Genomic DNA, 10326 nt, shown 5'->3' on the forward strand with positions numbered 1-10326 from the left:
TGGATGGAGAGTGAGGGTTTCTGTTATTTTTAGCATTGACAAATACACTCGAATTGTGATGCTGTACTCTGTACTCTGTATCCCATTGAACATGGAAGACATTGAGTCAAGGTAAGAACAGATGAGTCAACCTGTCAACCGCTGCCACCGTTGACTTGTCCAAAATACCGTTGGTGGCTTGCAAGGGGACTCTGGGCGAAAAGCATCGGATCCATGATGATTTTGTCCCATGTAGAGATTGACAACCGCTGGGCAAAGACCGTTGCAGCGCGATTGGCGGATAGGTTAGTGCTGGAGGTTCTGTACCTGCAGGCGACGGAGGGACCGTGCTGGCGTCCATGCACCGCTGTCCCCACTGTAACGGAGACCTTCCAGGGAAGGCCCTGATTCTTAATGAGTCTACTAAGGTGGCGGAGCGTTTCATTCATCAGTTGCACTTGTCCATTCACAGAGCTTGATGACACCCAAGCCAAAAGACGGTAGTCGCAAAAGGAGCGAGATGCCAATGAAGGAAAGGTGCAAGAAACACTCACAGCAGGGGCAAAATACCCCCTTTTGGAGGACCTGACTTTGCAACCGCCACTTGATCGATTCGATGCCAACTTTTGCTGTCTCAGTTGTTACCTGCAAGCCTCGTTCACAGTAACAATTGCCCCGCAACATTAAACGCCGTGACTACGCACGTGCAGTAGTGTCTCGGAATTTAGACATAATATGCATAACCGTTTATCGTCATGTATTGGCTCACGCATTGATGTTCCGGGCCAGCCAAAGAAAAACGTACAGTATGGCCTCAGCTAGGCCAGCTGAAGCCTAATCAAGCATAAACAAAGACTTATGTCAAACTTTCTAAGAATATCGCATCAGAGACAAGGATCTTTTTCACCCTAGACTAGGCACAAGCATCACATTGGCTACCGTCCATTTTGTTCTTTGCATGGCGCCAGGAACGTCACTCGTCAGTCTGTCCAGAGCCAAGACCTGAGAGAGATACATACCCCTGACGGTACTTAAAGGAAAGCCCACAGATCATTGGGTGTCCACCTGAGCCGCTGTTGAAGTTCCCTGTCAGTGGAGTCATATCTGAGGCCAGGGCCCCTGCAACGACAATGATCCTGGTAACCTATCGTCCCTGAGCCTGCGAACCGCTTTGCCAACACAAGTCGGATAACTTTGACGATGGATGGAACTCTGGATCCTAGAGAAGCCCCTAACCGAAGCTCGACCTGACCTGAATGCCTACAAGGGGTTCCCATCGCTTCTATCCCCACCAGTAATGCATGGATCACCAAAGGGGACATCCATGTTTGGCACCAGATGCCGGAGCGTCTCCTCTTTCTATGTATTCTCCAGCTATACTGTTCAGTGACTTGACCGAGTTGTGGATTTGTATATAGATGCTTCCCGTTCCCGTCCATATCGACTCTTTCTTTCAACACCACTCACCTTCTTCTTTTCCCTTTTTCTTTACATCAAACTTCTCTTTTCGGTGTCAAAGTCATTCGTTTCCTTTGACTCCATTTTATAATTTCTGTTTTTCATACAATACACTCGCTACATATACCACTAGTTATTATTGCCCAACCCCAACAAATCATTCACCATGAAGGCCAACTTTGCCCTTCTGGCGCTCACTGCCGGCCAGGTCTCCGCTCACTGGGGTAACTGGAAGGAAGCCCCCAAGTACACTCCTCCCCAGGCTGTCGACAACAAGTGTGAGGAGAACCAGAAGAAGGGCTGGCAGTGGGATGACCTCCAGCTCGGCCAGTTTGAGAAGTACAACGACTGGGATTTCAAGGGCTGGTCCTGTGGAACCGATAAGTCGAAGCGCGATCTCACTGGCCGACACTTTGGCAAGTCTATCTTTGCCGACTGTGGTGCCAAAAAGGAGGAGGCCCCCTCCTTCGGATGCGGTCCCGGTAGCAAGCAGAAGCAGTTCTCCCTACACAAGTTCCATGTGAAGCCGGAATTTGATTGTAGGTTGGAATTTTTGTACACCATGCCAGATAACAGCGAATGCCGCCATCAGGCTGATTGTTCCAAGGACGGTACCGACGTCTACAACACCCAGTGTGGTGGAGCCAAGAAAGTTCACGTTGTTTACCCTCAGCAGCCCAACAAGCCCAAGGACAAGTGCCGAGTTGAGATTCCTCAGATCGACTTCAACTGTGACAAGCCCACTTTCCCTCAGTACCCCAAGCCTTCTTCCCCCCCCGGTGATGACAAGACCAAGACCATCCCCAGTGGCGAGAACACCCAGACTGTTCCCGCTGGCGAGCAGACCACCGACTACTCTTCTCCCGCTGAGACCACTTCTGCTCCTTCCGGTGACAACACTGAGACTGTCCCTGCTGGCGAGAACACTGAGACCGTCCCTGCCGGTGAGGAGACCAAGACTGTCCCTGCCGGTGAGGAGACCACTTCTCCCGCTGACAACACCGAGTCTGTTCCTGCTGGAGAGACCAAGACTGTCCCTGCCGGTGAGCAGACTACCGACTACGCTTCTCCTGCTGAGACCACCTCTGCCCCTGTAGGCGACAACACTGAGACTGTCCCTGCCGGCGAGAACACCAAGACTGTCCCTGCTGGTGAGAACACTGAGACCATCCCTGCCGGTGAGAACACCAAGACTGTTCCCGCTGGTGAGGAGACCACTGCTCCCGTTGCCGACAGCACCGAGTCTGTCCCTGCTGGAGAGACCAAGACTGTTCCTGCTGGCGACAAGACCACCGACGTCACTTCTCCCTTCGAGACCACCTCTGCCCCTGTTGGTGAGGAGACCGAGACCCTCCCCGCTGGTGAGAACACCAAGACCGTCCCTGCTGGTGAGAACACCAAGACCGTCCCTGCTGGTGAGAACACCAAGACCGTCCCCGCCGGTGAGGAGACCACTGTCCCTGTCGCCGACCGCACTGAGACCGTCCCTGCTGGCGAGACTTCCGTCAAGACCACCGTCTATGACAGCACCTCCACCATCTACACCACTGATGTCAAGACCATCACTTCTTGCGGCCCCGAGGTTACCAACTGCCCCGTCACTGCCGGTACTCCCGTTGTTGTCACCGAGACCGTTGCCATCTCCACCACCATCTGCCCCGTCACCGAGACTCTCACCGGCGACAAGCCCGCTGGCACCAAGCCTGCTGGCGACAAGCCCACTGGTGACAAGCCCGGTTACACTGCTCCCGGTGGTGACAAGCCCACTGGCGACAAGCCTGCCAAGACCACTGAGGGTTCTTCTCCCCACGCTACCACTGAGGTTCCCGAGGAGGTCACCACTATCATCACCAGCTACGACAGCGTCTCTACCGTCTACAAGACTGAGGTCAAGACCATCACCTCTTGCGGCCCTGAGGTCACCAACTGCCCTGTCACTGCTGGCGAGCCTGCTGTTGTCACTGAGACCATCGCCTCCACCACTCTCTACCCCGTCGTCGAGACCGTTACCCACAAGGCCCCCAAGCCCGTCGAGACTGGTTCTGGTGAGAAGCCCGTTACTCCTGAGGCTCCCAAGGATGGCTATGAGGTTCCCGATGTTGTCCCCAGCTGCCTGAACACCTTCCTTGACTTCGAGAAGGACTGCAAGGACAACACCGATGCTGCTTGCTACTGCCCCTCCAAGGACTTTGTCGACAACGTCTTCCAGTGCCTGTACGCCCACGCTGAGAACGACGACACCGTTGCCCAGGCTGTTTCCTTCTTCCAGGGTATCTGCGCTCCTTATGTCGAGAAGAACCCTGGTATCGCCACTGGTGCCGACTCTGTCACTGAGCACATCACCGTCACTGGCACCACCATCATCACCTCTGCCCACTACACCACCATCGTCGTTGCTACTACCATCACTGAGCCTTGCGTCACTGGCGGTTCCACCATTGAGGGATCCTCCACCGTCAAGACCATTGAGACCGAGATCGTCGTTCCCGAGGTTGGCTTCACTGACGGCCCTGGCGGCAACGGCCCCATCCCTGCCCAGACTATCCCCGCTGATGTCCCCGCTGCCGGTACTGAGGCTCCTGCGGCGCCCGGCTACGAGGCTCCCGGTGCTGGTGAGACCCTCATCACCAACAAGCCCGTTGTTGGTACCGGCGGTCTTCCCGCCCCTACCGCCACCCCTGGCGTTCCCGTCACTGCTGGTGCCGCTCGCAACGGCATGGGCATTGCCGCCGCCATCCTGGCTGTTGCCATCGCCCTGTAAGGGTTCTGCACAACTCTGTTTTTCCTTGTTTATAGATTAGGTCTTGGTACCTGAGGCGGGACCTGTATGTCAGTTGTATGTTACCGCAATCGAGATCTTTCGAGCTTCCAGGGAAGTTCGAAAGTGTACTCACAAACATGTATCATTCTCACGATCCTTACGAAATCTTTGGTGTGGACTTGGTGCTGACCTGACCATCTTGTGACATTAAGTCTAGAGGTCGAAGAAAAAAGTAAAAAAGAAAAAGAGCAAGGGAAGTTACCAGTCGAGCCGAGATGCATACGCAGCACACATACCCGCTGGCTGGTTGTAATGTTAATATTGAATTATTTGTTTTAAATTGGTCCCTTCTCTATGACTGTGGTGAATTGTGGTTGTAATTTGAACGTAGCCTTGTAGTTCGAGGTTTATCAATGTTAAACTTTAAGTTAATGTACTGAGCTAGTTACCTGCAGACAGGGAAGGTTGAACATGATCAACAGTCCTTGTTTATCGTTGACTCATAAACTTGTATTGCTGAACTGTAGCTGCATTCTACGTCAAGCGTATTGACCTTCGGACTACCACAATAAGATTTAGTCTTCACTTCATTAACATATTAGGCCAACTTGTTACATTCAGACCAACATGTTCACATATGTATGCTACTTCAAATGTGCAAGCTTATCTCAAATTACAGGGTATAAGACATAGTACACGCTATCGGACATTTCCCAAAAGCCATCTACAGCTTGGCACCCGTCTCCTTCCTAGCCTGCCTCTCACGGTCTCGCAGCAAGCGCCTCAGGATCTTACCACTGGGGCTCTTGGGAATTACGTCGATGAACTCAATACCGCCCTTCAGCCACTTGTGTCGAGCCTTGTGCTCTTCAACATGCTTGTTAATGCTCTGCGTTATCTCATCGTCCGACTTGCCCTTGGCCTGGGGCGCCTTGACGACGAAAGCCTTGGGGACTTCGCCAGCGCGGAGATCGGGGACTTGGATAACGGCGCAGTCGTCCACAAGGGGATGAGTGAGCAGATGGGCTTCGAGCTCTGCAGGAGCGACTTGATGTCCCTGTTTGTATGTGTTAGTGATTGGGTTCAAGACGCAGAGAACTGGGGTGCTTACCTTGACCTTGATGAGCTCCTTGATACGATCAACAATAACGAAATGCTCCGTTCCCTTTGGTGATTTCCGCACGATAACCTCGTCGCCTGTTCTCATCCAGCGGCCGTCATCATGGTGCACAAATGTCTCTGCTGTAGCCTTTGCGTTGTTGAGATAACCGAGGACAATGGTGGGACCTTGAACATAGAGTTCTCCAGGCTTGTTGTACTCGGTAACTTCTTTGCCTTCTGCGTCGATGACCTTTGCCTTCAGACCTGGCAGAAGAGTTCCAGAAGAGCCGGGATCAATGTCGAGTTCGCTTGTTGAAGTCACGACAGGAGAGGTTTCAGTGAGACCTGGGAAGTTAGCCATGAGTTAGAGGTTGCGGAAGCGGGTTTCATACCGTAGCCTTGGCAGATCTTCCAGCTGGGCCAGTGTTTGTTCAAATCAATCGTTGTTTCCTTTCCAAGCGGTGCGGCGCCACTGAAAATGAAACGAACGGAGCTGAGGTCGAACTTTTGGCACTCGGCGTAATTGCTCATCATCTGGATAAAGATAGGTGGGACAAGGGCCATTTGCTGGATCTTGAAGCGCTGAATGGCAGAAAGGAGCAGTTTGAGGTCGAACTTGGGAAGGATGATTGTCTCGTCGCCATTGTAGATACCTTGCTTTATGTTAGCTATTGTAAGGCGTACGTGAGAACTGTTGCTTACCGTAGTGAGCGACTGGGACCAAGCCGTAGATGTGGCTCAATGGCAAGAGGCCAAGCTGGATCTGAGCATCCACGCCAGCGGATTTGCGGCCTTCTTCGTTCTGGATCGTCGCTTGAATGACATTCGCAATGACATTGCGGTGAGTGATTTGAACCGCTTTCTGCAATTCTGTGAGTAACCTATCCACAATAAATGAGGCTGAGACTTACAGGAAGACCAGATGTTCCACTAGAGTAGCACAAATACGCCACTTGCCTCTCGCCCTGGCCCTTGATCCAATCCAAGGGCTTCAGCTCAGGCGCATCCTTGCCCTCCGCGACCAAATCGTTGATTGTCTTGAATGGCTGCTTACTCTCAGCCCCAGGAACGGGGAGGAGAAAGATGCGATCTTCAGGGATACCGACGCCTTTCGCTGCTTGAAGAGCGACCTCGAGAAGGGGAACACAGGTAAATAGTGCGTTGGCGCCAGATGAACGAAGTTGATGCTCGAGTTCAGGCGCGGAATAAGCGGCGCTGGCAGGTGTGACAATACCATTGAGACGATGGACAGCATGGGTCATGGTAATGTAGTCGATCTTTGTAACGTCAGTTTGTAAGTCGGCAGAACAAGCGAAGTTGCACAAACCGTGTTGACAGAGTATAGCGCCACGACTCTGTCCCACTCGGTGCCCTCGCGGATGTCATATCCTAGACGTTTGGCGAGAGCGCGCGCGAGAAGCTTCTGGCGCTCAATGACCTCTGCGGTGGTGTATGTTTTGCCAGAGATACCGCAGGTGAAGGGATTCCTGGAGCGGGAGTGAGGTTTGCGGACACCATCTTCTCTGAAAATAAACTCTGGGACGGTAACAGAGTCTGGGGGATCTGAGAAATGTGAGTAAACAGGATGAGATTTGAGTCAGGGGGCGTTACCAAAGGGAAGCTTAACAGAGGAAGGCGGGTAGAAGACCATTGTGAACAAGTTGGACTGCGAGTTGAAGAATATGAGAATGAAAGATACGAACTGGAAAGAGAAAGGGTGACGAAGAGAGCTGAAATATGTACGGAGTACGTTACAACAGTGGACTAGACTACTCCGTTAGACTGAATCATGCTTTGTACCTCGGGGTGTCACTTTGAATCTGGGGAAGGTCTAATTTAGCGTGATAACAGTTTCCACTTTCTCCGCATGGGTAGGAGAACTTGGCTTCGACATGTTGCAGTCGCCAATCACGATAGTGGCATTTTGGAGGTTTGTTTTGTCGCAGCTAATGAGGAACAAGCTGCGCAATCATGCGACAACTTGAGGCTCTTGTCAAGCGGTAAGTTATATTATGAATGACGATTCCCATAAGAGCTGTACTTCTGCGGTGAGGCGAAAGAATTGGGGTACCCTACCTAGTTGTGGACCAACGAGTAACTAAAGCTTGGATGTCAATGCCGATACCGAGGTTGTTCAGGTCCAAGGTACCTTGTCCTAGACCCCAAAGTTTTGTATTCCGCATATTCCGCACTTTGAGGTGTCGTCATTTTACAGATAAGATGAATGAGTTACTGAGATAAAACAGACTCACAGCGCATCCATTTTGTCTTGAGGTCGGATTGATCACCGGTTAAACACACAAGGTTTCATTCAGCCATCAGATTTCAATTAAACTCGCATATAAGCTTACATTGCGTGTTTGTCACCATCTGCCATCTGCCAGTCATAGAAGGTTCGATCGCCTAAATAGGGAGCGGAAGGTGAGATTTAAGCGTATAGCTACTGTTTATCAGATCTTGATCTGTAGATTACTCCAAATCACGTTACGATGCTTGATGCTCTCATCATTCCTTCACACGAATAGTTAAGCGATCCACGGCAGTATTACCATAATACATTTCTATCCGCTTCTCTAACTCTATGAATGAGAACAATGGTAGATTAGTCAGGAAGAACGACAAGCTTTGTGGTTTGTGATTGACGTGCTGTCAGCTTCCAAATTGAGATCTCTCAAATGCTTCACCAGTTACACTGCATCAAGCCATCGATATAAAGAAACTGGGCAGATTAAATAGTATAGCGTTGTAAATAATGAAACGCTTGAGCATGAAACAACCTTGTCCGGATTATCCGGGGTCACCCAACGTGCGAGGCCTCACTATGAGCCACAAGATGCGCTGGCCCAATGACCAAACGAATTGTAGCCAAGTCTCCGGAAACATCTCGATCCATGCGCCTTCACGCTGTGGCTCCCATGCCGTGTATGGCATACACAAAACGTCGTACCTGTGTGGTCTAAGCCACAGGATGTGTAGCGATTCCATGTCATGCATGATGTGATACATGCATTGCTCGGAGAAAAGGTGAGCATGCACACCCAATCGGTAGCATATGATACTGACAGTAGTGTGTTGTCTAACTATGAACAACTGAAAAGATGTAGATCTCACATTCACAAGAGCAAAGTACCAAGGTACAAGATCAAACGCCGCCGTATGCATAAGGTCGTAAAGACCCTGAATGCGGTCTATCAATTCAAATCATAATATGCCAAAAGATCGTCAAAAGGTATATACAATCATATCATCATACTCTAAACCAGGTTCAGGCCAAGAGCAAAACCACCAACCACGGCGAACATCCACCCCAGAGGGGTGGGCTGCCATGCGGCGTTATCGTCGTCGCCGTCACCAGCACCAGCGGTGACAGTGACGGTTGGACGATCGCTAAATGTCTGCGTTGTCACGACGCCTGTTACGCACTCGCGCTCAAAGTCGGGACACGATGTGATGGTGTAAGTGGTTGTGTACGCCCCTGTAGGGAATGAGTTGCCTGTGCGAGTAGCACCTCCCTGTCAAATTCGTCAGTACTTTCGCGTCGCAATATCGAGTTCTGTGACTTACACCTCCGGTGGCTGTGATATCGGAACTCTTGCACTTGCCCGTCTCGCTGGGCACAGCGTCAGAACCGGAACCAACAGCAACAATATCCTCATCGCCGCAATCGGCGGCCTGAGCAAGATGAATCTTCTCATTGTCCCAATCAAAAACAAAGTATCCAGCGCGTAGAACAGAATCTCCCAGAATCTGCTGGTCGGTTGTAGGGACGAGACCGATGTAGCATGATCCAGGCCCAAGCTCAAGGATAAAGTCAGTGAGAGCAACCTTGATGATCTTGTTGCCGAAACCAAAGTCAACGGTGGCATCGAGTTTCCGGTTTTGGCAATCGGTCATGTAAAAGCCCTCGCCATCGTTCTGAGCACCAAGTTCCTCCAGAATAGGTCGGGCAACAGACATGTGCATGCGGGATAGTGTTGTTCCAGAGTCAAGCATGACATTGGAGTCAGCTCTTGGCACACGAATGTTGGAAGTTTTGCCATTGATTGTCACCCCGAGGCTGTCCAAGTTTGTAGCTAGGCGATATTCGCCGCCTTCGCCTCGGATAATATCGACAGTTTCCAGCTCGCCGATGTACTTGCTTCGGTCAATGCCGCCATAGATAAGAGCGCCTTCGGTATCGTCGGAATGTCGCAGATCAAGCGCAAATACGCGACTGTTGATAAGACCCTGGTCGGCCATAGAGGTGAGCAACAGACTGTAAGGCTCATTGCTGTCATAACCACCTCGTAAATCAGGCGCAAGACCCAGAATTCCTGGAAGTGTTAGTCTCATATCTCTTCAGGATGACTGCCACTCAACATACCTTGAGAGATGCCATTACTCTCGACCATGACCCCGAAGGTTTGGTTTTTGAGCACTTCTGAACCGAATCGAAAAGAATCAGCGTAATATGTTATTTGAACAGATGTATGGGTAGAGCTATCAGATGCGTCTCCATAATTCAGAGTCTCGCCGCCATATGGGCCGATAGGATCGCTCTTATCAGGGTCATATTGCCCAAAATCAAGACACTGATTATACTGAAGAGAGCTTTGCGCTTCTTGGCAGTCAGGATTGACCCATAGTTCGTTCGAGCCGGTATCGAGTAGGACGGTTACTTTTTGAGGCGGAGTGCCGATCTCGACTGTTCATCTTGTCAGAGTTGAGCTTCAGGGTGTCTCTCATATTTTTGACGTAAGAAATGGCCCTTCACCAGATCCATATTGTTAAGGCGATAAAGGGGAGGATGTAATTTATGACGTACTGTCTGTGGAATAGAAAAAGTCCTTGTTCTCGAGTCGAACTGCGATAGCCTCGTCTGCGTCTTGTCGCTTGTGGTTTGTGCTCCTTGATCTCCGGTCGGAGGTGCCGATATGCATCGATAAATACCCTTTCCCAGTCTTTTTCTTAAGGGAACTAACATCATTAACCCTGCCAATGATGGTCCTTGTTGGGTTATCGTGTCCACCTCATGATGGGAATTTGTG

General features: G+C 50.8%; 3 protein-coding genes across 3 annotated transcripts; 1 reads left to right on the forward strand and 2 right to left on the reverse strand.

The window, feature by feature from the left end:
* Positions 1 to 1603: 1603 nt before the first annotated feature.
* FGSG_08844 (uncharacterized protein) lies at positions 1604 to 4535 on the forward strand (the record flags this gene model as incomplete). The annotated part of the gene is made up of 1 exon (XM_011321566.1): positions 1604 to 4535. The coding sequence occupies one exon, from the start codon at positions 1604 to 1606 to the stop codon at positions 4196 to 4198; it is 2595 nt and encodes an 864-aa protein (XP_011319868.1). The 3' UTR covers positions 4199 to 4535.
* Positions 4536 to 4809: 274 nt separating this feature from the next.
* On the reverse strand, positions 4810 to 7562 carry FGSG_08843 (uncharacterized protein; the record flags this gene model as incomplete). Its single annotated transcript, XM_011321567.1, has 8 exons — positions 4810 to 5255; positions 5310 to 5644; positions 5692 to 5967; positions 6002 to 6161; positions 6211 to 6576; positions 6627 to 6862; positions 6911 to 7029; positions 7552 to 7562. 8 exons carry the CDS (start codon positions 7560 to 7562, stop codon positions 4923 to 4925), a joined length of 1836 nt encoding a protein of 611 aa, XP_011319869.1. The 3' UTR covers positions 4810 to 4922.
* Positions 7563 to 8435: 873 nt separating this feature from the next.
* On the reverse strand, positions 8436 to 10312 carry FGSG_08842 (uncharacterized protein). The gene is made up of 4 exons (XM_011321568.1): positions 10104 to 10312; positions 9663 to 9983; positions 8864 to 9612; positions 8436 to 8811 (listed from the first exon to the last, which is right to left on the reverse strand). Exons 3-4 carry the CDS (start codon positions 9163 to 9165, stop codon positions 8715 to 8717), a joined length of 399 nt encoding a protein of 132 aa, XP_011319870.1. The 5' UTR covers positions 9166 to 9612; positions 9663 to 9983; positions 10104 to 10312; the 3' UTR covers positions 8436 to 8714.
* Between the last annotated feature and the right edge of the window lie 14 nt (positions 10313 to 10326).

The sequence above is a fragment of the Fusarium graminearum genome, chromosome 2 (assembly GCF_000240135.3).
Source record: "Fusarium graminearum PH-1 chromosome 2, whole genome shotgun sequence".
Taxonomy (NCBI): Eukaryota; Fungi; Ascomycota; class Sordariomycetes; order Hypocreales; family Nectriaceae; genus Fusarium; species Fusarium graminearum.

Coding starts and splice junctions, on each gene's coding strand:
- FGSG_08842 (XM_011321568.1), bottom strand. CDS start 9,165: ATGCCACCGTTGACTTTGGTTTCGGCAACAAGATCATCAAGGTTGCTC. Junction 8,812..8,863: donor ATATCACAGCCACCGGAGGT/GTAAGTCACAGA, acceptor CGAATTTGACAG/GGAGGTGCTACTCGCACAGG.